Source organism: Schistocerca piceifrons, chromosome 4 (assembly GCF_021461385.2).
Source record: "Schistocerca piceifrons isolate TAMUIC-IGC-003096 chromosome 4, iqSchPice1.1, whole genome shotgun sequence".
NCBI classification, from domain to species: Eukaryota; Metazoa; Arthropoda; class Insecta; order Orthoptera; family Acrididae; genus Schistocerca; species Schistocerca piceifrons.
In genome coordinates, this window is record NC_060141.1 from 699070639 (window position 1) to 699098071 (window position 27433).

Consider the following 27433-nt stretch of genomic DNA (forward strand, 5'->3'; position numbering starts at 1 on the left):
CAATACGATTTTCACTTAAAATTTCCGACTCTGTCGTTTCCCGACCAGCACCCTTTTCCTCAAATCGTTACGTCCAATAGTGCTCAGAGCCATTTGATCTTCCGTGTTAATCACTGAAATATGTTACCCAGACTTATTTATTCCCGACATTTCGTAGTTGTATATTAATTAGTGCTTGGCATGTGTGAAAAAGTAAAAATAAAATTTAAAACTAAGTTTAATCAAGGGACATACAAGCTGTTAAAGTATAATACTCTAATCACGATGCTCACACAAGACAATCCATAACATCAGGTTACCTTCCATTCAGAAGGCTGTTGGACGCAGCGACTGCTATATTGACCTGTAAATTTACGCAGAGAAACCGAGACTGAGTACATCACTGTACAGACCACGTTGAACCCTATCAATCGTAATACCTCAGTACAGGCGTGAATACTTCGCCCTGAAATAATGCGCTCAGCTGTCCAGTGCAGTGCGTTATCTCATTGGAACTCGCAGTTCCTAACAAGGAATGTGCCAGGGCGGCCCTTGCACATATAAACGCAATCAGTAACTAACAAACCTCCCTCTTCCGATTGCCACACTACAGCAGGCTTTTTCTGAACAGACTCGGTAATGGTACCCCTGCTCCCATTCGGAAGACAACAGTCTTTTAACGACACAGGCTGCACTGAACTCGAGAGTTAACAAAGGCAGAAAATAGTAAAAACGGAAAGTTGAAATATGTGTTAGGCAGCTTTCAAAGACTAAGCAAGAAGAACACAACATCAGGTTACCAGAGACAAGAAGAATATTTCTCACCAAAGATATCGACTAGTATCACAAATAGGCCTTCATTTGTGACAGCTGTGTGTGAGAATGTACTTCTGGTGTGCAGCATTGTAAGTAACTGGATCATATGCTGTGGAGAAAAGAAAAATTGAAGCATTTGACGTTTTTGCAGAAGCGTGATGAATCTTAAGCTGACTGATTGGAAATGAGGCTCTTGTCCGCAGAATTGGCGAGGAATATACAGAAAAATAATTGTAAGGAGAATGGACAAGTGTGCAGACGAGACGCACTACCTCTCAAGATAGTAAGAGGGAGCGGAAGAGGAATAATTACGGAGGAAAACCGAAAACTTAATAAATACGATGAATAACTGTGGATATTGGTCGTAGATGTAGATGTAGTTGCTACGCTGAGAAGAGGAAATAGGCAGAGAAGAACTCTTGGCGGGCCGCATAAATCTATTGAGAAGACTGACAACTTACAAGCATAAAATATGTGAGTCATATTGGATTCTCCAGTTTTATATCAAGGGAACTCTTGTGTGAGAAATTAATTAAAAGTAAAAAATATACGATAGCCATCTTGCTCGTTGTCGCATTAATCCTCAGCAAAAACTCTTGTGTGAGAAAGTAATTAATAGTAAAATCTATACGATAGCCATCTTGCTCGTTGTCGCATTAATCCTCAGCAAAAACTCTTGTGTGAGAAAGTAATTAATAGTAAAATCTATACGATAGCCATCTTGCTCGTTGTCACATTAATCCTCAGCCAAAACTCTTGTGTGAGAAAGTAATTAATAGTAAAATCTATACGATAGCCATCTTGCTCGTTGTCGCATTAATCCTCAGCAAAAACTCTTGTGGGAGAAAGTAATTAATAGTAAAATCTATACGATAGCCATCTTGCTCGTTGTCGCATTAATCCTCAGCAAAAACTCTTGTGTGAGAAAGTAATTAATAGTAAAATCTATACGATAGCCATCTTCCTCGTTGTCGCATTAATCCTCAGCAAAAACTCTTGTGTGAGAAAGTAATTAATAGTAAAATCTATACGATAGCCATCTTCCTCGTTGTCGCATTAATCCTCAGCAAATGTTTCAGACACTGGTCTGTGTAAACATGCTAATGCTGTAGACATGTATCACCCAAACCTTAAGGTGCTGAACTATTTCACCGTAACGAAATATCGGCAGAAAATTTGGTTGAAAACTCCGGAGACTGTACCCTGTTTTCCTTATGGTTATCTTTAATTTCTTAGAATTCAGTTTTTAGGGACATTAATGATCGAACAGAAATAAGTATGTGCAAAACTGGAATTATGATATTTCAAGCTTTGTGGCTTAAATATTGCTTAAGGTAATGAGCACAAGAATGCTACCAACGAACGAGACGTCAACAGAAGAGCAATATCTTTTTGAATATTTCGGATTGAGATCACTCTAAGCCGCAGTGATGAATCATAAAAATAGAGAGAAATATCAGGAAACACATGAGCTACAACTGTAAATAAATGGACTGTATGTCAAAATTTAGGTGAGGAAGCCTGTTGGGAACTGAGCCTCATAATAACGCAAAACCAGCCATGTGTGTAGCTGTTCCCTGTTCATCTACGGCTTGATATGATTAATAACCTACGGCGTCAACGGATATTGGTCATTGACTTGACTGACGGCTATAGATGCTTTCGGCATCGCACAGTGCACCACGTGGAAGCACGCTGCGTGTACAATATGCTCGTGATTGACGCGAGTCGATGCTTCCGGCATCATATGCTGCATCGTCCTGAATACGCCGATGTCGGCATTGTGGAGGATAATGCCGGTACAACGACTGAGACTTGTTTGACAGTGAAACTGGCTTCCATCCGATTCTTCCGGTTCTCATAAATCAATTATTATCTCAGTAAAATTATTGTGTAAAGGGAGTGTTGTAACGGAATATTTTGCGTTCTACCACAATATATTTGGAGGAAATATTAGTACGAAATGGTGGTTTGTACTGAGTGGGGTGACAAACAGATTGGTGTACAAGCTTCGTCTATAACTCCATGCCATAATTTACGTCCAGCACACATACTTTCGTCAAAGCGAACTTTCTTCACTGGTCAAAGTTTGCCATCTGGAACTTCCTTACTCCGTCGTCATTACTTAACTTTCATCTACTGTACACTATTGGCTACCACATATTTCGGACAGAATATTGCAGCTGTTCTTGCTTTTCTCTACCATGTAATCGATATGAAATATAGTTTCTACACATGCCGACAGGCATTCCGAACGGAATTTGCATCTGAATATGCAATAAAGTGAACCAAAAAAGTTATACATTTGTAGCTGAATGAACGTTACAGACATACAGCCTAGAGATGAAAACCAAGAAACAATGGTATTTCCAGAGAAGGAGTATTTCGCGAATCCGACGTGCAAATAGCGATACAGACATGTATCGAATATATTCTACGAGTGTTTTCGAGTATAATACGAAAGAAGAATATCATTGTTTAGAACTGTAACGCCCAGCGTCAAAAAGAAGATTGTAGGGTTGATAGAGAGAATTTCAAATGGTCGTCGGCATCCCACACTTGTTTACAAGGGATTGTTACAAGTGTTCTAAAAATATTGATCCGATTTCACAAGACTATGACTCCTAAATGAATGGAGATACCTATTTGGGGTGAAATTTAATTTACACTTATGAATACACAGATGTTGTTTTCTAAAGAACCATCCAATTTTACAACGGTATATAATTTACATACATACCCGCCAGGATAGCCGAGAGCGCTAACGCGCTGCTTCCTGGACTCGGGTAGGCGCGCCGGCCACGGGTCGAATCCGCCCGACGGATTACCGACGACTGCCGGTGTGCCGGCCAGCCTGGATGTGGTTTTTAGGTAGTTTTCCACATCCCGCTAGGTGAATACCAGGCTGGTCCCCACGTTCCGCCTCAGTTACACAACTCGCCGACACCTGAACACATTCGCACTATTCCATGAACTACACTAGACGCAGACCGCTGGGGTACACTAATTCCAACCAGGGGGGTACGGGGTGGCGGCAGGAAGGGCATAGAGCCACCCCTTCATACTAACCTTGCCAAATCCGTTCCTAACAATGCCAATCCTGCGTCAGTGCGATACACGGCACCAGTGAAAGAAAGAAAGACTATAATTTACATACATGCCTTTTCAAATGTGTGAAGTAGCTGCTTTCTTGTGTGTCTGTTTGTCGGCAGTGGTGTGTTAACTCCCTTTCTTGTTTTGTCCATCGCATATAGTACTTTGTGTACTTTGCACACCTATGAAACATGGCCCCCTTTTTATTCCAGCCACGGATGGTTCGCGGGAAGATCGATTGCTGGTAAGCCTCCGCGTGAGCTGGAATCTGATTTTTACTTGTGCGCTGTTTTCGCAATATATACGTAAGAGGATTTAATGTATTGGTCGACTCACACGAAGGTAAATTGAAGGAAACACGAAATTTATTACAGGTCTCTGTTGCACTCTCATCGAAATGCTTGAAATTAATTGAAAAATTTCGCACACGCAAGAATAAATAGCAGAAAAAGTGATATCTAATATAACACGTTTTTAAATTAAACTATAGAATATAATACAGTTTCTTCTAGCCCCATACAGATTGTTGTGAGTTGTTGGTAGCTATGAATTACTTGTAAGATTTAGAAAGGAAAACGAGGAGATTATGCTATACATAACTGGCGTATGAATAGTTGACCTCCTTAATATTATCTTTAGGATACTCCACACGTCTTTCCTTTTAAATTTTGCAACTATTTTAATAGCTCCAGAATGAGATTTTCACTCTGCAGCGGAGTGTGCGCTGATATGAAACTTCCTGGCAGATTAAAACTGTGTGCCCGACCGAAACTCGAACTCGGGACCTTTGCCTTTCGCGGGCAAGTGCTCTACCAACTGAGCTACCGAAGCACGACTAACGGCCGGTACTCACAACTTCACTTCTGCCAGTACCTCGTCTCCTACCTTGCAAACGTTACAGAAGCTCTCCTGCGAACCTCGCAGGAGAGCTTCTGTATAGTTTGGAAGGTAGGAGACGAGGTACTGGCAGAAGTAAAGCTGTGACTACCGGCCTTGAGTCGTGCTTCGGTAGCTCAGTTGGTAGAGCACTTGCCCGCGAAAGGCAAAGGTCCCGAGTTCGAGTCTTGGTCGGGCACACAGTTTTAATCTGCCAGGAAGTTTCATTTTAATAGCTGTTAAAAGTTCGCAATAACAGTTTTTCTGAGCTAACTAGAGGGTTTAGGAACCTGTGTTGGGTTAGGAGAAATTGTATAGTCTGATTTCAAACCATGGCATATTAGAGACTAACAACTTTTATTTAAATAATTAGTAAAACTGCAACTAGGATGTATGTTTTCATTTGCCTTCCACAAATGTGCCCCATATCGGACGCCCAACAAACTCTTTCCATACTCAAACGAGAATGTGTGTAGTTACTTTATTAGTTTGCTACACACAAACGGATTTCTGTGACGTGCCAGAACTGCGGGCCGGTCCCGCGTTTACAGTTGCTGGACCTGTTCTGCCCCACGCACAGGATGAACTTTTTCAAATCTGCGCCGAGCCTAGGTCTCTTCGTCGTGTGTGGCGTAAATCTGCGACTTTCTGTGGTTTATTCGCAGACCCAGGACTCTGCTGCATGCTCGACAGGCCATAGGTCACAGGCGACGGTTCCAGTGCCTACGATGGTCTTGGTTAAAGTACATTGTACAATGCGATGATTTTAGCCATTGTTTTACTGTGGTACATTTTTGGATTTAGAAGTTCGTTCATATCATCGAAAGCATAGGGTATGGACGATAGTAGGACGACAACTGTAGTAGCCGCCAGCGATTTGTACGGTATGTAGTCAAATATTTCTCGAAACATACGAGATATCACACAAGATGTCTTCAAGAGGGATTGCGAAAGGCAAGTAACACAGATATAGGTATGACTCAGAATCGTGGGTATTCCTCTAGGAATCGTGAAGGTTCGATAATCTACGATGAGCACGTTTTTTACCCATTGTAAAGTTCAGTAATTCATAACATCTGCAAAATAATGGGTAATACAGTAGTGAATACAATTCAAGTAAGTTTTTTACTGTCACTCACCAGAGTGTCGATTTATACAATTCACCTCCACCTTACCCGCTTCTCTCAAGAGGCTTGCACCTATCTGACGTCCGCACTAAAATTTCTGAAATTACTTTAGATCCGTCTTGGCAACCACAAGAAAATGACCGTTTTGTTTTATTGACGTAACACAGCTTCAGTGGTCTGTAATGAAACAAATCTAGAATTCGACTTTATTTGTAGACAGTACACAGTGGGATTTGAAAACAAACCGGAACTGAGGATCGAGGATCGTATTAATTTAACTGATGTATCCGTTTCAGTTCTGAACGATATATCTTTTATTGTGCTACTAGATTCGGAGACCCCGCTTACATTAGTATAAGGCCCAGACAACGAAGGTGAGACAGAACCATGATGTAATGCGCAAAGTATAATGGTAACACTCGCATAACAAGCGTCGTAATGAAGTGACTAACCCATATTTACCCAATAAAATTGGGCGAGAGGGTGGTACCCACAGCTCTTACGCTTCCACTGTCTAGTCTACAATAATGCATGGTATAATATGACGACTGTACGTCTAACAATGTAGCCAAACTTATACATCAACACGCCGTGTCGTCTTCATGGGTTATTAGTGCAGTGCCACAGTGTAACATAGTCACGCCATGTATATCATATACTTTTAATGTCTGTATTTTCATATTTTTGTATATTTGATTAAGAGCGTCTCAGCACAGTCTAGTTTTTATCTGTACCTGTTTGACACGTAGCGAAGGGCTTTTACATTTATGTGCATACATTTAGATCTTGTGCGTTTGATACCTGTTTGACTTTTGAGCACCAGTGCATATATTTTAGCTGTCAGCAGATGTTACAGCCCATGGGCACATTATTCGTATGCCTGTTTTCCCACTCTTAATTGTTAACAATCGTCCGTTACATTTCATTGTCCCTGTGAATACTGTAGACAAGTATACTGTATAGTACACAATCTCACCACTCCCTCGCCCTCATTTATTGCCTAAATATAGCGTTTTATCAGTTTTGTATAAAGATTTTTGTGTGCATTACCCATTTTCATTGCCTAATTATTTGGTTTCCGCTTAGTATGACACTCCTTTTGCATGTATTTTCATTTCATCTTATACATTGCACCATAGTTCTACTTCACCTTCATTGTATGGTTCTTATAATAATTAAAGTGAACGACCCAGTTAATCCTGCAAGCTTACAACTTCCACGGTTTTATTCCCATCTCCATTTACACTATTTCATTTGCCCTTCTCCTGCGCCGCCACGCCCAGCTGCTAAGATAACAGACTTCATCATTTAGTTCCCTGTGTAGTGGTGAGACGGTCTCCTCCTTAGCTCGTCTGGAGTATAGGTGTACTAATTTGTTCACTGCCAGAAAAAAAAATCAAGTGAACGTTAGTTACCCTTGAGACTGGATAAGGTGAGTTGATATTAGTCAAGAATGCCATTAAGGCGACAAAGATGTCATTATCAACTCCTCACTGAGGTTCTGTAATATGGCTACGAGAACCTGGATGTTGTTCCTGTTACGATATTTCAGAAATACTTTGGCAGGAATATAGCCACGGTACACGTATGCTGGCAGTGTTGTTGACGAGAATGTAAGGTCGCAAGGCGACCGGGCTCCAGATAGCCACGTGGCACTAACGAGGTGGAAGACCATCGTGTTCGGCGTATGGCTCCGGTGCATCGTACTGAATCTGCAGCAGCAATTTGAGTAGCAATTGACACTACAGTGACACAAAGAACTGTTGAAAATCGGTTACTTACACACTACTGGCCATTAAAACTGCTACACCACGAAGATGACGTGCTACAGACGTGAACTTAGACCGACAGGAAGAAGATGCTGCGATATGCAAATGATTAGCTTTTCAGAGCATTTACACAAGGACACAAGGACACCTACAACGTGCTGACATGAGGAAAGTTTCGAACCGATTTCTCATACACAAACAGCAGCTGACCGGCGTCGCCTGGTGAAACATTGTTGTGATGTCTCGTGTAAGGAGGAGAAATGCGTACCATCACGTTTACGACCTTGATTAAGGTCGGATTGTTGCTTATCGCGATTGCGGTTTATCGTATCGCGACATTCCTGCTCGCGTCGGTCGAGATCCAATGACTGTTAGCAGAATATGGAATCGGTGGGTTCAGGAGGATAATACGGAACGCCGTGCTGGATCTCAACGGCCTCGTATCACTAGCAGTCGAGATGACAGGCATCTTATCCGCATGGCTGTAACGGATCGTGCAGCCACGTCTCGATCCCTGAGTCAGCTGATGGGGACGTTTGCAAGACAACAACCATCTGCACGAACAGTTCGACAACGTTTGCAGCAGCATCGACTATCAGCTCGGAGACCATGCCTGCGGTTACCCTTGACGCTGCATCAAAGGCAGGAGCGCCTGCGGTGGTGTACTCAACGACGAACCTGGGTGCACGAATGGCGAAACATTTTTTCGCATGAATCCAGGTTCTGTTTACAACATCATGATGGTCGCATCCGTGTTTGGTGACATCGCGGTGAACGCACATTGGAAGCGTGTATTCGCCATCACCATACTGGCGTATCTCCCGGCGTGATGGTATGGGGTGCTATTGGTTACACGTCTCGGTCACCTTTTGTTCGCACTGACGGCACTTTGAAAAGTGGACTTTACTTTTAAGATGTGTTACGACCCGTGGTTCTGCCCTTCATTCGATCCCTGCGAAACCCTACATTTCAGCAGGATAATGCACGACTGCATGTTGCAGGTCGTGTACGGTTCTTTCTGGATACAGAAAGGATACAGAAAATGTTCGACTGCTGCCGTGACCAGTACAATCTGCTGATCTCTCACCAATTGAAAACGTCAGGTCAATGGTGGCCGAGCAACTGGCTCGTCAGAATACACCAGTCACTACTCTTGATGAACTGCGGTATCGTGTTGAAGCTGCATGGGCAGCTTTACCTATACACGCCATACAAGCTCTGTTTGACTCAATGCCCAGGCGTATCAAGGCCGTTATTACGGCCAGAGGTGGTTTATCTGGGTACTGATGTCTCAGGATCTATGCACCCAAATTGCGTGAAAATGTAATCACATGTCAGTTCCAGTATAATATATTTGTCCGATGAATACCCGTTTATCGTCTGCATTTCTTCTTGGTGTAGCAATTATAATGCCAGTAGTGTAGGACAGCTCCGATCCAGACGTCATGTAGCGTGCATTCCTCTGACCAAAAACCACCGTCATTTGCGACTTCAGTGGTGTCAAGCGAGAGCTCATTGGAGCTCACGGTAGAGGATTTTTGTGTTTTCTGATGAAAGCTGGTTCTGTATTGATGCCAGTGATGGTCGTTTGTTGGCCAGAAGGAAGCCAGTTGAGAGCCTGCAACCCACCTGTTCGCGTGTTAGACATACTTGGCCCCCGCACGGAGTTATGGTCTGACGTGTGATATCGTATGGCAGCAGGAGCAGTCTCGTGGTTATCAAACACACCCTGACTCCCAATTCGTAGGCCATTCGACGTCTTGGGCTGCCATTCATGAACAGCTTTCAATGAGTTGTTTTCCAACAGGATAACGTTCGCCAACATACCGCTGTTGTAACCAAAAATGCTCTAGAGAGTGTGGAAATGTTGCCTTGGCGTGCTCGATCGTCAGATGTGGGATACCATCGGACGACAACGCCAACGTCATCCACAACCTCTATTAACTGTCCCTGCATTGAGCAATAAATTGTAACATGTGCACCCCACCCCCTGACATGAGCCATCTACACAACACAATAGATGTACGTCTGCAAGCTTGCATTCACATTCTGGCGGTTAAGCCGGTTATTAATGTACCAGCATTTGACATTTGCAATAGCTTCTCTCGCTCTTACACTAACCTGTGATTTTGCAATTCTAATCACTTAAATATGTTACCTAGACAAATATATTCGCGAAACTTCATTACTCTATATTAAATACTTTTTCTTGTAGCGATTTTCTTTCCGTCAGTGTATATCGTAATTTGATTTGAGGCGTTTCCTAATGCGACATATGTGCAAACTAGATATTTTGCTATCAACTGGCTTGCGCACCGACGACTTGACGTACCATATGAGGCTTAACTGCTTCGTATTGTAATGTTAACGCCGTTTTGTACGATGCCCTCCCCTTCTTGTTGCAGAGTGTGATACCCTTTGATGAAGCAACAATCTCCTGAAACCAATCGTGTAACAAAAAACATGTCATCACAACTGAAACATCATCTTAACAGTAAAAGGAGTTCGCTTCCAAAAATGTTGGCTTTACTTACGTTATTTTTTGTCCGATTTTTCCACGCAACGGGAAAAACTGTCTCCTTGCAAATTTTTGTAGCATTCCCTCGATTGTCATTGTCTCGCGCCTACTCCCACATTACTTTACTGAATCACAAATTACGTGATTTGACGTAACTATGTAGACACACGAGCGTTCTACACATCAGCAACAACAATTAGTGCCTTACCAGTAGCAATGAGCGTATTTCAAAAAATGGTTCAAATGGCTCTGAGCACTATGGGACTCAGCTGCTGTGGTCATAAGTCCCCTAGAACTTAGAACTACTTAAACCTAACTAACCTAAGGACATCACACACATCCATGTTAGAGGCAGGATTCGAACCTGCGACCGTAGCGGTCGTGCGGTTCCAGACTGTAGCGCCTTAACCGCTCGGCCACTTTGGCCGGCCGAGCGTATTTAGATGCTTAACAACAGTCTGTGGGCAAAGTTCAAGCTCATTACCGAGCACTTTGATTCATGTGCCTCATATCGTGTTTCACACTGATAAATGTGTAATTGTGCAAAGCAATGTGTGGTTATGCGAAAGAAACCAATTCCAAACGATGGAGTACCAGAAAAACGTGCAAGCAGGTGGCGTTCCCTGAAATGAACGAAAATCTGCCATAAAACGCGCCAAGTAAAATAAAAATCTTTCGTATCGAACTGTATAGGATCTTGAAAATATGTTTCTTTACAGACCAACGACGATATTTTATTTCAATAAGATGAAAGGCTTTCGAACAAAAATATACACGTTCGTGTAGCCACTAAGACGAATTTAAGAACAGTTATTATAAATCCGTTGCGGACAATATGGCTACGCAAATAAATAATTTCTTTTTCTGAAAGTTTATTGAAATCTTCTACCTTGAATTTTATTGCATTTGGGTCCCCAGTTGGAAAACATCTAAAAAATTTTCAGCCATCTCTTTATACGCCCTATTTTTTAATAACATTGTTCGTGTAGTGCGTCTGTGACATCAAGGTATCGTAGTGTACAATAGTCGAAGTTTCTCGATGTCATCATTGGTCCACTCCTTCAGTACACTTACAGGAACCAAAACTAGCTCTTACCTGGAAACCGTAGGAAAAATCACAGTCTTTTTGTACGTCACCCGTCACAGAAATTGGAACGTGTCTGCTCGGCCGATGTGGCGGATTCGCCGATTCCGATAACTGCAGGTACCACACTGCAGACCTTGTTTCCATTAACGCACAGGCAAAGCCTGAGGGGTTAGCAGAATCCGTCGGAAATATCAGTGGCCTGTAGCTAAAATCTGCTCGTGTACGGCCAGCTACTCACAGCTGTTACGACGTAACGTCGCATTCCGGGCAAAGGTGTTGCAAGGGGAGAAAAGCAAAAGAAAAAAAAATCACATGCCTTGAGATTATGTGACTTGGAAGCCAATGCTGCAATGCAAGATCCGTACACTGCGTGCAGCCTACACGGCTATTTCATCTATGAGATAATTAAATCTAAAAGTTACTCTTACGCACACGTGCTAATGCAGTGGAGCTCTATCGTGTTGACAGATGAAATATTTGGCGTGTTCTAGCAACAGAGGTATTCCAACCCCAACCATATGAACCTGCAACTTCCTCGTACAGCTGGAAGCATGGTGGACTTCTACTTTCGATGCGTAAGTCACAATTGTACCTCACTTCCTCTCTTCAGTCAAGTGAAATCGGATAAACATTTTTGAATACGTGTAAGCGTAGGCTTCCGCGGCCGTTGTCTTCTTCAATAAAATTCTTCAGGGTATCAGACCGCATCGTCATAATTTAAAATGCGCCAACGTTGGCGCATTTTAAATTATGACGATGCGGTCTGATACCCTGAAGAATTTTATTGAAGATTTTTGAATACCTTTAATCTGATGTCATTAACAATGATGCATCAGGTAGCGATGGTACATGTGCATTCAATATCTGAAGCGGTATGAGATTGCAGAGACTGTAAATAGATAAGGAAAAGGAGCTAAATGAGCGAGAAGGAACTTAACTGTCCTTTTCTTTATTCCATGTGAGACACTTAAAGTAACTTACCAGATTCACTTCTGCCCCCCCCCCCCCCCCCAACAAAAAAAAATTAAAATAAATCAGCCCATTTCCTCAGAGGATCAGATTACCACTACTGACATGTTTTCTAGTTTTAACTACCCCCACTTCTCCTCCTACCCTAATTCCTTATAATCGCACAATATTTCTTGGTTCTGATCATTGCTATTATATGATATGTGAGCAGTACCACGTGATATCTCGTACACGTATGGAATAAAGCAAAAGTATCTTCAGAAACCAGCTATAGAAGCTTTAACAAATACAAGATAACGTTTGATAAATGAACGTGGTGTGGCTAACTACAGTCGTTAAGATTTTTCTCTAAGATACGGTGGGCTACTTAAAAGCACCCTGTAATTTTCCAGGAGATTACAGGGATAGACAAGATCTCAAATCTGCAGCAGCTCTGCGAGGTGGCTATCTGTGACCTATTTCGCATTTCAGAGTAACTAACAAGAAACTTGAAATTACAAATGAGAAAGGTCAGTAAGAGATGCACGTAGCGGAAATGTTATTGATGATATACACTGTGGTGGAAAGTGCGTTCATAACTGTCACCTCCAATTTTAGGAACATCGTGCGACTTTGCGGTTTATGACCTTAATCGTAACGAAGCTTTCGTCTGCAGTATTCCATATTTTCAAAAAGGACCTAATGGATACAGGACTGTCACAACTACCCAGCAGTTAGTGGAGTGCCAACGTTGACACTATAACTTGGTCGGATTTTGAAACTAAAAGAAGGAATGGAAGTACATGAAACAGAAGAGCAGAAGCCGTGTAGACGTGACGGTCATGTTTAGACATTTATTTTACGGAATCTCTTGAAGAAACAAACAGTTAGGGCATAGTGATACATTTACTCTTCGCGGATCTGAAATAAGGGCTATAAGACCTATGACACCGCACCATAAAATAGATTTTGATCTTACGGGGCTCCGGAACGCCCTATACTTGCAATGTTAAAATAACGCTTATAAATTACATCTTTCCTCACAAAGTATTTGAGGTAGGAAGTTGAACTTTTTACAGATTATTTATTGGAATATGGGCTACAACGTAAAACAGGGACTTTACAAAATTTAAGTTCAGTTATAAAGATGATTTTTTTTCAATTGTAATGAAAATTCACAACATTTTTTTGCAATTTTTTATTTATATATTCAAAAATATACAGTTTTTTGGAAAAAGGCTATGTTAAATTATGCAGAAGGTACTGTGTAACATTTACTGAAAGTTGGAAACAAATATGTTTGGAAGATCCTTAGAAAACATGTAATTAGTATGAGAAAATAAAAGTTTTGGGAATCGAGCGACAAGGATTGGATTAACTTTTTAGTGCATTCCAGGTCCATAGGATGGATTATCTTCATCCTCTGCAAACTCCTCCTCCAGCTTCCTATTGTTCCTCCTCCTGTTTACTCTTGCTTGTATTTCTAGACTCTTTACAGCCCTGTCTGCAGCCCGAAGGCGTTCACTGTCTAAAGCAAGCATCGCTCGTACCATGTTAGAACCTGTCTTCATTCCCATATTTCTAAATACCTTGCACTTTACAATGTTGCCATCATTGAAAGTTGCAACAGCATCATACACACCAAAATGAAGTGTTTCTATTCCAACAAATACAGTCTTGGGGATTCTCGACCATATAACACTATTTACACTTTCATTGGGGTTTTGAGTTTTTCCGTGAATACACTTTTTCAACAGTTCAGGTGCTGCTAAGTCTCTGAAAATAGGTTTTATCACCTCCATACTTTATCTCACATCACTAAAATGTACCTGATGAACACGGACGTTAATAATAACACCATTTGACAGCAGTTTAACAGCGCCACAGTGGATCACGCCAATGTAGAACACATTTCAAAAAAAATTTAAAAATAGTTGTAGTCTTCGGAATTGAATAAATTATATATCTATTAAAAGGTAATAGTCTGCAGATTTAGAAAAAGGCAAAAAAGTAAAAATTGAACTTTTCATGATTTTGAGCCTTTCCGGAGCCCCTTAAGTGATAAATGCAGATGTTTCGCACACATGCGACGGCATGCTGCAAAGTAATGCCTCAGATTTTTTAATGTGGAAACTCTTAACGCCTTATAGATAAAACAAACTTGATTAACATTCTACATCTTTATTCATGAAGACTACATATTTGCAGTCCTCTGTCGCTAGAGCTCAAAATTGTGACGTATAGGCCTAATATGACGGTGTGTATAAATTTGATGCTGCGTGGGAAACAGCGTTGTACACCGAGTTTCGAATCTGAAGACTTCCTCCACACATGGAACACCCTTTTCTTCAGCGTGATAATGCCAGACCTCATACGAGTGCTGTCACATCTGCAACCATCAGACATCTTGTGTGTAATGTCATCGATCACCCTTCATACGTACAGTCCCTACTTAGCCCAATCCGATTTTTATCTGTTTCCAAAACTTAGAATAAATATGGATGAAGAGGTGCAAGATTGAGGGTCCCTCAAGAGTGTCAAATATTCTACAGTGACGGAATCAACAAACTGGTCTCTCGTTGGGAGAAAAGTGTATGTCACAAGCGTGGCTATGTTGAGAAATTAATATGTAGACCCGAAGAAGAAAGATGGAGAAGGTTGATAAAATTTGTTTTATTCCAAAAGTTTTAACAGGTTTTACAAATAATTTTGGAGGGGATTATTTTTCAGCAAACCGTCTTAGTTAAAGCTACACAGCCATTCTGTACAGGTTAAGGTGGAAAAGCCGGCTTCTCATCCTTTCCCAGTCTTCAAGGAGCAGTAGCAAATATTTCCTACAGCACCGACCTTCCTAGAAATCTAGTTATAGGAAGACCTTTAAAGGTGGAAGAAGTGTTACAACTTAGTTGACCCTTCTCTTCGCGGAGATTAAGTTTTATGTAGCTTGGGGTAAGAAAGAGAGAGAGAGACAGAGAGAGAGAGAGAGAGAGAGAGAGAGAGAGAGAGAGAGAGGGAGAGGAAGTCTTGTGGATCGGTGCCCTAGAGACGATGCTTGAAGACAGTTGGTCAAAACGAATTTCTAAATAGAACTCCACCAGCGAGGAGTAAAATGGGCGTCCACCTATAACATGGAAGGCTGGTATCTAAGAGACAACAGTGGACAGAGGGATACAGGGCTGGTTCAGTGAGAAGAGAATGCAGGCGAGAAGCAGGACACAAGCAAATAAGACTCTCGAGCTGATGAATACATAGTAGGGAATCGAAACTCGGTTGACAATTTACTGAGAAGGATAAACACAGTTTGCACTGATTCAAAATCACGTCGACCATTGGGAATTACTGTGAGGGTAAGTCAAATGAAAAGCTTAAATTTCAATAACAAATCGAAATTTAGCGGCGGTATCCTGCAAGTTGGTAAGCGTGCTACAAACAGCGTGCAGAATGGCCTGTAGTTGGCAGCATAGTACAGATGCACACATACCGTCGCAGTATCAGTATAAAGATGGCCGCCCCACTGCACCAGGGAAGAGCAGCGTTCTGTTATTCGGTTTTTGCGAAGTAAACGGCAGGGGGGAGGGGGGGGCTATTGAAATTCATCGAGGAATGAAGGTTCAGTACGGTGATGCATGTTTGTCACAGCAGTAAGTCTACAAATGGAGTGGGAAGTCAGTGAATGGTGTGACTTCTGTGGAAGATGCTCCTCGTCCAGGTCAGGCACAACGAGTTGTGACTCCACAGAATATTGCAGCAGTTGAAGCCATAGTGAAGGAAAACCGCCGAGTGACACTAATTGACACTGCAGCTTGTTTACAGATTAGTCATGGTTCAGCACACCACATTGTGCATGATGTGCTCCAGTTTCACAAAGTGTCCGCAAGATGGGTGCCACGGCAGCTGCCTCATGAAAAGAGAGAACGACGTGTTTATGCTTGTGTACAACTTCTTCGGCGCTTTGAACGAGAAGGTGATGGCTTCCTTGCAAGAATTGTTACTTGGGACGGAACCTGGGTTCACTTCCAACAACCGGAAACGAAGAGAGCGAGCAACCCAGACCTTGCTCCAAGTGATTTCCATATGTTTGGACCACTCAAAGACACAATGGAAGAAAATAAGTTCCGTTCTGATTAAGAGATACGCCGCGCGCTGTATGAGTGGTTGCGCGGACTACCGAAGGAATTTAGTTCTAAGGGAATTTATGCCCGTAGTAAGTGCTGGAGGACTTGCATTGAGCGTGGGAGAGATTATGTTGAGAAGTAATACAGCTTTGTACCACTTCTGCACAATAAATAATATTTAAAAAATATATTTATGGTTTTCATTTGACTCACCCTTGTATCAACTATATGTTCGCGAGGTAAGCTGATTCAATTCACTGCGCCTTAGGTAGCATATAGAAGATGAGGGTTTAACTTCCCATCGAAAATAAGGTGATTAGAGCCGTACCTTACTTAGCACCGTGGACAGTAGGGTGATGGGTTTTGTTTCGTAACCGTTCAACGTGTGATGCAATCACAGCACTTCACTAGAATTTTTAACGGTACTTCCATTACCTGAAACTTCAAGACGCGATTTAAGCAACAATTAGAGTTTTAGATTAATGACTTAATTATATAATCAACCATTAAATTTAATTGGGATGAATAATTATAAAGATTATGTCAACTGAGCCCATGAAAAATTTCTAAAGTAATCATCGCATTTTCTTCACACAAGATGACAGGTTTCATACAACACTAATTTACATGAAACGTGTAATATAACGTCATTACTGGTTGGTGACGACCTCGCCTCGAGCCACTGGACGGATGTTGTCAGTTTGGTGAAATCTACAGGAAGTAATGTGGGTGGTGTGGTGGGGTTAATGGAAGCCTTTCCTTAGAATAAATGCAATTTTTGCATTGCTGGGTTGGGCTATTGTTAAATAAGGTTATTCTTGGGTTTAGGATGTGGATGTTAGAGACGATCATGTTACTTTGCTATAGCGGTATAATTAAAGATAGGTATGAAGAAGTGGGTGACGGCAAAGATTAAACTAAGATGGATGTACAATGATAAGCCAAAACATTATGGCCGGCCGTAGTATCTGAGCGGTTCTAGGCGCTACAGTCTGGAACCGCGCTACCGCTACGGTCGCAGGTTCGAATCCTGCCTCGGGCATGGATGTGTGTGATGTCCTTAGGTTAGTTAGGTTTAAGTATTTCTAATATCTAGGGGACTGATGACTTTAGAAGTTAAGTCCCATAGTGTTCAGAGCCATTTTTGAACTAAAACATTATGTCCACTACACACCGCGTGGTTAGATGCCGCCTGGTGGCGTTGCGGGCACGTGACTCGGTAAGAAAAGTATGTAAGCGGAGCAGACACGGACGGGGGAGCACTCTAGCGAGGATCCATTGAGATAAACAATCTACCAAAGGCCAGATTATTATTAATACACAGAGCCTGTGAACGAGTATCTCGGAAACGGTGAAGCTGCTCGACTTTTCGTGCTACTCTCATGGGCATCTACGCAAAGAGGTAGAAGGACAGTGAAGCTACCACTAGGCTCTAAGTGGGTGGACGTCAACGACTCTTCACAGAATGAGGGTTGCGGAGGCTTGTCTGCTCTGTAAAGTAGGATAGATGGTGATCTGTGGTATCTCTGCCGAAAAAGCACAATGTTGGTGCACGCACAAGTGCATCGGAACACACCGTTCACCGTACATTGTTGAACGTGGAGCTCAGCTGCAGACCACCCCTACTTGTTCACATGTTGACTCAAAGACATCGTCAGTTACCATTGCAGTGGGTACGGGACCATCGGGATTCGACCGACCATCAATGGAAACGTGTCGACTATTCTGGTGAATCACATTTTTACTACACCAGTCCGATGGTCGCCTCCATAATCGCCGTAATCGAGCTGAACAGCGGCTTGAAACGAGGAGCGCCCCACGGACGCAGGCTGGCGTGAGAAATACTGTATTATGCTGAGGAAGACTTTTCCCTGCGCTTGCATGGGATCTATGGTAGTATCGAGGGGGGGTGGGGGAGCTAATGTGATGGGCACTAATTGTATGGGAACAAATTGACCTTTCCAACCTAATAGGAAAAAAGTCGACGTTCTTGACTAGCGTCCTGCTTATTCCATCCTCGACGTTGTGACAGATTACACATGTGTGTCCACATTTGCTGTTTGAGTGCAGAGTGTGTTGTTGACCGTAGTTGTGTCCTACTGCGTAAAGGTAGGACACAAGAGAGTTCTAAAAGTCCACCAACTTGATGTCCTGATTATGTTATCCCAGCACAGAAGCAACATGTACGCCTTATTGTCCACCTCTCTTGATGAGTGGCTGCAAAGAAAGCTAGTAGTGAGTGGACCAGGGATCTCAAACTATTCAGTTTAAAGTTGAGGGGGCCATTAGCTTTAATAATACAGAATGAAAGAGCGGACAAAGCCGAAAACTGCTTGCAGTGGATATAATAAATGTTCGTCTTCCGAGTCAAATTTAATATTGTTCGCATACCAGGTGTAGAGGTATGAAACCGGAATTTGGTTACAATAATTAGACGTCTGTTGTCCGAAACTGATACACAATATTTTATTCAAAATAATCTCCATTGCTCTTTACACATTTCTGCCACTTATTTGGCAAGCTATGAATTCCACGCCAAAAAACACTTCTTCTTTTGAAGCGAACCAATTAGCGAGCCGTTTTCGAACAATTTTATACGAATTGAAGCTCTGGTCAGTGAGAGCATGTCCCAGTGATGCAAACAGATTATAACAGGATTGAGCCAAGTCTGGAGAATAAGCCGCATGCCCTACTATTTCCCAGCCGAACGCCTCGGTCATTTGCCTGAACCGATTTACTGTGTGTGATGGGATGTTAACATGCAGTAGTATGATTTTGTGTTGCCTTTTTCCGTATTGCGGTCTTTTTTCAGGCAAAGCTCCATTTAAATCGATCATTTACTATTGATAGCGATCAGTGTTAACGGTTTCACCATGTTCTAGCAGCTCACAATGGATGAAACCCTTCTGATACCACCAAACACAGAGCACTGTCTTCTTTCCAAAGCGATTTGGTCTTGCTGTGGTCTTGCCTGCATTCACCTATGATTTACGACGCTTAAGATTCTCAAAATATATCCATTTTACATCACCCCTCACTATTCGATGGATAAACTACTTTCTTTTGTATATGGCGAGCAGCATTTCACAAGTGGCGTTCCGATTTGCTTATGTCTTTCATTTAGTTCACGTGAAACCCTTTTTCCCACTTTCTGCACCTTTCACATAGCTTTCAACCGAAGAGAAACGGCTTTCTGCGTCACATTTAATTGTTCCACGAGTTCCTGATGAGTTTCAGTATCATCTTCATCCAATAAGGTCTGCAATTCGTTGTCTTTGTACTTTTTCGGTGGTTTCCCGCCGTCGTCGTTTCTCATGTCAAAATCCCCACTTCTGAATTTTTTGAACCACTCTGAACACTGTGTTTTCCCAAGAGAGTGTTCTCCGAAATATTCGATGCGATTCTGCTGCAGTTTTCTTCAAATGATAACATGATAATAGAAAACTAATGCTGTCAGCAATTCGTAGTTCGTAGGTACAAAACTCGACATGTTCACTGGTCTGAAACAGACACCGATGCATGGAACATGGGTTACCGTGTGTTGACATTCACCGTCAGTCGTTACAGGAAGCAGATGGCGCTGCAAAAAAAAAAAAAAGATGGCTCTGAGCACTATGGGACTCAACTGCTGTGGTCATAAGTCCCCTAGAACTTAGAACTACTTAAACCTAACTAACCTAAGGACATCACACACATCCATGCCCGAGGCAGGATTCGAACCTGCGACCGTAGCGGTCGTGCGGTTCCAGACTGTAGCGCCTTTAACCGCTCGGCCACTCCGGCCGGCCGATGGCGCTGCAGGCGGCTGACACCATTTATAGGGGAATTCTGGTTTCATACTTCTATACCTGGTAGTTAGCAATGATGTTGCAGCACAAAAAACTTTGTGTATAGCGCGTTACAAAAATTGCACCTGTACTCTCAATCTGCTATGCATTGTGTGCAAATTCGTGGTATATTAATATCTACATACTCGGTGGGCAAACCTGTGCGGCATTGCCTACACTGAAACGCATAGCCATTCCCAAGCAGGCTCTCACCCGCTCACTTACCACACTCGACTCCACCTGCCATAGCCTGAAATTATTGTTGTCGCCCTGAGGTCACACAAAGTGCTTCATCTGCACTGAATCAAAGTACTACTGTTACTGAAACAGTGTAATGGAAAGAATATGAATTTTGTGTATAATTTCTTACTACAGAGTGTCACTATGATGTCTGTCAATCAAATCAGAACTTGGATATAAAAGAATGAAGTTGTTTACACCTCACTCCATCGGTTGTGTCATATCAGCTAAAATAAATCTTTATAGTTATTAAGTACGTGAGTGAACGCTAAGGCTCTAGGAGTAAATAACGTCAGAACGTCCATATCAAATGAAATGTATGTCAATTATAAAATCTCTCTGAAGCCAACAGGTCGCCATTTGTAGATGTTACATCTGGTGATCGGTACATCTGTCCGGTCTCAGTGAACACAGAGGGTTAAACTAAGATGGATATGAATTAAATATGAAGTGAGCCTAGTTATGAAAATAGGTAGAAGTGACGATGAGGTGGGGAATGGCTGGCTGGTTCAAATGGCTCTGAGCACTATGGGGCTCAACTGCTGAGGTCATTAGTCCCCTAGAACTTAGAACTACTTAAACCTAACTAACCTAAGGACATCACAAACATCCATGCCCGAGGCAGGATTCGAACCTGCGACCGTAGCGGTCTTGCGGTTTCAGACTGCAGCTCCTTTAACCGCACGGCCACTTCGGCCGGCGAGGTGGGGAATGGACTGAACACTCTGGGAGATATAGAGTGAAGCAGAAGAGGAAGTTCAGAGAGAGCGGAGAATGTGGCCGTCCATCGTTTGATAGTACTAAAATGTTCATACGACAACCTGTGTGTCTCAGAGATCCACATCAATTCCGACATCGTAGAGGTTCTATAAGTGACATACATGTCATTTGATATCGACATGCAAAATATGTGTTTGATGATTGGTTGTATGCATGAATACATGTTTAACAATTAAATATTTAACACCCAGCTCGCAGTGTACAGCAAGGCGTATTTAAACAAATATAAGCTGTGGTTCACCGAGAGTACAGGAATTTTGCAATGTAGGATTAATAATGGGAACGGTCAAGAGATACGATGTTGTGTGGTGGGCAGGATAACAATTATACAGGGATCTGTGGGATAGAGCTTATATTTATAAAAGGATAACGTAGTGTACATAACAGATGACATGTTTTGAGGAATGATTTGATAGTCTGAGAGGGGAAGACATTTGCAATTATTGTGAGAAACGTCATGGAGAGTTTGGAGATGTAAAGTAATTGGGTCATGAAGACAGATGCGCAGCAGGCCAGGGCTCTCAAAACATCAGGATACAATGGGGTGTTGCGATACTACTTGGTGTGAGACATAAACTGGTAAAGCATGCGTGCATTTGAGGAAGTTCAGGTTTATTCAGGAGGTGGTAGAAAATGTAGGAGGGAATAATAAGTGGATATAGAAAGTGCGATATGGTGCTCAAGAATTTTGAGGGCATAGTACGACTGGAAGGTCTGAGCTAAATGTTATAGGTGGGTGTGGGATATATGAGATTCTTCTAACTAGGAATAATACTTGACAGATTTAGCCTCAATGATCAGCAAGGAATTATTTTTAGTACTTTTAGCTTTTTTTAGGCTTCTATTTGGCCAACGGCCTTGCCGCAGTGGTAATACCACTTCCCGTCAGATCACCAAAGTTAAGCAATATCGGGCTGGGCTCGCACTTGGGTGGATGACCATCAGGTCTGTGGAGTGCTGTAGGCAAGTGGGGTGCACTCAGCCCTTGTGAGGCAAACTGAGGAGATACTTGCGAAGTAGCGGCTCCGGGCTCGAAACTGACATATGGCTGGGAGAGTGGCGCATCCAGTGACGCCTATTCGCTGAGGATGACACGGCGGCCGGTCGGTGCCGTTGGGCCTTCATGACACATTCGGGAGAGTTTCGGAGGAGTTTCGTAGGCTTCCATCTGGGCAGTTAGTAGATGGGGATCCCAGGCTAGATTTTAGTGGACTTAGAGTCTATTAGTGTTATGTTTGATGAAACATGAGTGTCAATTGTCAGGTAGAGGTCACGAGGACACAAAGCTCTGTGACAAGTACTGACTGACAATTTTTGAGGTCCTGAACATAACCAACAGTGATTTGTAAGTAATTTAACAAAAATGGTTAGATTATGTCACCAATGGGGTTATCTCCATTGTAAGCAGTTGCAATCATAGACAGACCATGTTCAAACCAGTATGTATCTTCATGCGTGATGCACAGAAATGGTACATGGAACCAGCGCTGAAGTTACTGCTTAGTTGATAGCAGGTGCTACTTTACAGTATGCATCGACTCCACATGTGACAAATGGAGATAATGCTGGTCTGAGAAGGTTTGTCTATGATTGAAGCTGCTTACCACAAAAATAAGCATCATCTGCGATATAGATTGATTATTTTTGCTTAAATTGTTGAGTGGCCTTTTGGAGGAAGCCAGACGATAAAATTGTTAGGGTGGACTTAGATGGAGAGTTGGGACGAGTGTAGGGTTTTATGGACTTCAGAGAAAGTGGTTGTGCAAGCTTGTTAATGTAATTACATTTACACTTACCTGCTATCCTCGCCCACTATCTGTCTGGAGGAAAGCCCACAATAAACTAAAAGTACTAAAACTGCTACCTCACCCACCTTGGGAGACTACATCGCTCAACCATCATACATCATTTCAAGAATCCCATCCATCCCATCCTCACGTAAGAAAATTTATCACACGTCTTCCAAGTCTCACCATCCCCTCAGAATTGTTGAGCACCACACTTCACTCCCCATATCCATTTACCCTTCACCACATGTTCAGCATATGAAAAGGACCCCTACTGCCCTAGTTACATGCATGCCATTTTAGTTGCCGGCCGCTGTGGCCGAGCGATTGTAGGCACTTCAGTACGGGACCATGCTGCTGCTACACTCGCAGGTTCGAAACCTGCTTCAGACATAGATGTGTGTGACGTCCTTAGGTTGGTTAGGTTTAAGTAGTTCTGAGCCTAGGGAACTAATGACCTCAGATGTGCTTAGAACCATTTGAGCCATTTCTACCTTTTTAGTCTATGTGTGGTAGGGTAAGGAGTGGTAAATGGATGGATCGTTGAGGAACCTGTACAGTCTTCAGAAAAAGTTGGAGTGGGTATTGTTACAAGGGACGAACAGTTGCTGGGAAAGAATTTTACGGATTGATTGCTAGTCATGCTTGAATACTCACAGCCATAGAGGCAAGAAGGAAACCCGCCACTACTGTAGCCCTGATTTCATAAGGGTGGCAAATGACGATAGCTTTTGCTGAGCACGTGAAACCGTGGCTGTAAGGTATGTGCCGTGTGCCGGTTGCAGAGCTGACGCAGAGCGGCGGCTGGGACATCGTGCCACTGGCGGCGCTGCTGACGGGGGCGCTGTTGGCGGCGGGTCTGGCGGTGTTGTTGGTGGCCGTGCTGGCCGTGCGTCGGCGGCGCGCATACGAGGCGGCGGGCGGCCGCGGCCGCGGGGGCGGCGCCTCTGGGGGCGGCGTCTGCAGCGGGGGCGGCGCCACGCCAGCCCTGCAGCTCGAGAAGCAGCCGCCGCCGCCGCAACACGGCTCCATGCTCGAGATCAACCACGGCCACGAGCGCTACGTCGTCTCCTACCGCCTCAAGACGGCCCAGGACAGCTGCGTCGTCGATGGCCGGCAGCCGGACATCCTCAAGTCTCCCAGGGGTACGCACGGTTTCTTAGCTATTGTTTCGCATGCCATTATGCAAAATTCAGGAGATACTCAAAATAAGAACTTAAAGCTATCGTTATTCCGAAGACTGATTTGAATACAGTACTTGATTATGCACATTCGTACTACACGTTGCCTTAGCCATACAAAAATGGTGCTGGTTTGCAACAGGATAGTGTGTTTAGTGGAAGTGCTGGGAGTTGAGTGGGCGCAAGTATATGTAGGTAACAACTTCATAAGATTAGGAGTAAGCAAATGTGAAAAAATACATGTTCAAATCTGTATGGCATAAACAAACAATACTAAAAAATAAGAACAATATATGCACAGGCTATATTCAGGCAAACAAATTATCTTAAGGAGGGGTAGAACGTCAAACGGGCCGACTTAGAGCAGGAGAGGCATCTCAGGACATTTTAATTTCCAGTGTCTATACTTTTACAAATACATTCATAAAACTTTGTCAGCATCACCAGGAAGGATTCAGAATTCACATTCATTGCAGTGGAAGTTTGAAAACATAACAAAATATTTTTTTTACGTGTGAAGTTTCATCATTTTATCACTTACTATTGGCTGCATTTGTTGCTATAGCTACACTTATCTTCATAAGTTAGAGAGATTCTTCGATGAATATTGCACAGCATACATACCATACTTACAGGTGTATGAAACACTAGAATTTATTTAATTTATTAAAAAAATAATGATCTGTTGTATTTTAAACCTTCGTGTTTAGAAAAAACACAAATTTTTTAGTTACTTACCTACATTTTTTTCACAGTTTTTAATAGATTAATTCTAGAGTTTCATACACCTTTAAGTATGGTTTGTATGCTGTGCAAACTTCATCGAACCATCTCTCTTACTTATGAAGGAAAGTGTACCTATAGCTACAAATGCTGCCATTAGTAAGTGAAAAAAATGATGAAATTTCACATGTAAAGAAAATTACTTCGTTATGTTTTCGAACTTCCATTGTTATGAGCGTGAATTCTGAATCCTCCTTGGTCATGCTGACAAACTTTTATGAATTTATTTGTAAAAGTATAGACAGTGGAAATTAAAATGTCCTGTGGTCCCTCTCCTGCTCCAAGTCGGCCCGTTTGACGTCCTACCCCCCTTTAAAGAAAAAACATGGAAACAGTCTTATCAGCATCTCCAACAGAGAATCAACACTATACTGCAGGCACACTATAGTAAGTGAATGAAGGTAGCTAGACATTCCACATGTACTGGCGGACAAGTCAACGTAATATTTCACTTGGGGACTCAGTTAGAGGCCATACATCTGAAGTCACAGACGCTGCCTGTACACTCCAGCAACAAGACTCTACAGAGAACCAGGAACGAAACCATCCGGAACCCTTCCTTCTGCTCTGCCCTATGTGGGTGCCATCGTTATCTTTCTGTTGTGCTCCTGACTCGACGCAATTGGTTTATGCATCGATATTGGGAAAACCACTATCTAGCTGCACCACTACCTGCATTTACAGGCTTGCGGAAACTCTATTTCTTTGGAGATGGGACTCACTATCTGCGGAGAGCACTTAGACACAGAATCAGAGTCGATTCTGCCGGTCATTGCCCATGTGGGTGGCCCTCACAAAGCTCACCCCTCAGCATCGGTATCTGCACAGTACGCGTTGCAGTCGGATCTGCTGCCCATAAAAGTTACAGTTCGCAGATTCCCAGCCCTACCGACTGTCGAGCCCAGGTATCTTCCAGTTCATCAGGTTTTTCCCAGCAAATCCGACTGAGTCACAGATTCTTAGCCATACCACCAACTACTACATGGCCAGGACTTGAACTAGCACTCTGATACTTGTTTATTACTCTTACCATTTCACTTAGAACCACCACTGTCCCACCAGGTTTGATGAACAACGGACGAGACTACTTAAACCTAGCCTCTACGGCGCGTATTTTACTGCCTGAGAGTGCCCATTGTCCTGACGACCAGGAATAGTGTTGTTTCATGCAAAAGTATGGGTATCTACCGTGCTTTCTGCCTAGGAGCACATCCTAATCCAGGAAGATAACTCGCGTACTAGACTCTTCCAGTAGCGGTCCAGCAGCTTAGACGACTACTCCAGTGGTTACCCCAAGCTTTTCTTCCTTTCAGGCACCTGCTCATATTGGCAAGCTAACTCTCGCCACGTTTTAAGGAATGCTGTCGATCATGCCCTTACATGCTACTATCACACATCTTTCGACATACTAACAACATCCATTCTCCAAGCTTCTAGAATTGGTTAGTCCTTGACAGTTTCGTTTGGACAGACAGCATGCGATCTGCCAGAGGATTTCTTCGTGACCGCCTAGACTCTTGAATACTAGACTTACTCATTAGCTAAAGGCGGTAGGCACTGCTGTTTAACATGGACTCCAAATCACGGAGTGGCATTCCTTTTTTTACTTTAACAATAATAGTCAATGGTGGAAGAGGTGCTGTGTGACAAAGAAAAATAGTAGGACAGCAGGGAATAGATCGAGTATTTCAAATCACAGAACATGTAAATAAAACTTAGAAAGTCTACTTTCAAAATATCCACACCAATCAGATTCCCACAGTGAATGTATGTTAACAATATTGAATGATGATTACTATGGATTTAACACACATTCTGAATGGACTTGTTCCGGAAGGTTATGTCATTAGAGATTGTTACGAAAGTAAGAATGATTAACAGATGATCAGTGGTAACTGCAATGACTGAAAACATCCTTAATATAAACGAACATACAGTAACACTAGCGAACTCGAAAGAGCTTCGCAGTTGCTAAATATGTATGGCAATTGAGAACACGTTCATGTCTTCTTCCCCCCTCCCCCCTCCGCCCACCTTTTCCTGCCCCTCTCTTTGGCCGTCTTCTACTCCATCCACTCCCCTCCCCCCCCCCCTCTCTCTCTCTGACCATGGGTCTCATTGCCAATGAAACCAGATTGGAAATTTAAGTTACTTACAATGAAAAAGTAGATCGGTAGAGATCACTGGCATATGCGGAAAGAGAGAACTCTCCTGCTTCTTGATGCTTCAGGATAGTAATGTCAGTGGTAGTATTTCACATAGTTTTAATGTAAAAATTTGTAGGATTACGAAGTTTGGGATTATTGATCTTCCACACCAATATTCAGGTCATGAGCCGGTAAGCCATAAATATAACATTCCTGTTTCCTGTGAAACAAACGAGGAAGAAAACAAAATCTCACATAGTGGTGTATAAAACTTTGCTTAAAGTTGTATAAGACGAGGGTGATAAACAATTTAGAAGTGGAAGGATGGTGAAAGGATCACCCCGAGAAACATCTTCTGAA

The 27433-nt window shown here is 42.7% G+C and overlaps 1 protein-coding gene across 1 annotated transcript in view; it reads left to right on the forward strand.

Annotated features, from left to right (window-relative positions):
• The window catches only part of LOC124796117 (hemicentin-2-like), a 790202-nt gene that overhangs the window by 730071 nt on the left and 32698 nt on the right, over positions 1–27433 (forward strand). The window contains exon 14 of the mRNA XM_047260206.1: positions 23761–24107. Within this exon, the coding sequence (XP_047116162.1) occupies positions 23761–24107 (347 nt within the window). The remainder of the gene's footprint in view (positions 1–23760; positions 24108–27433) is intronic.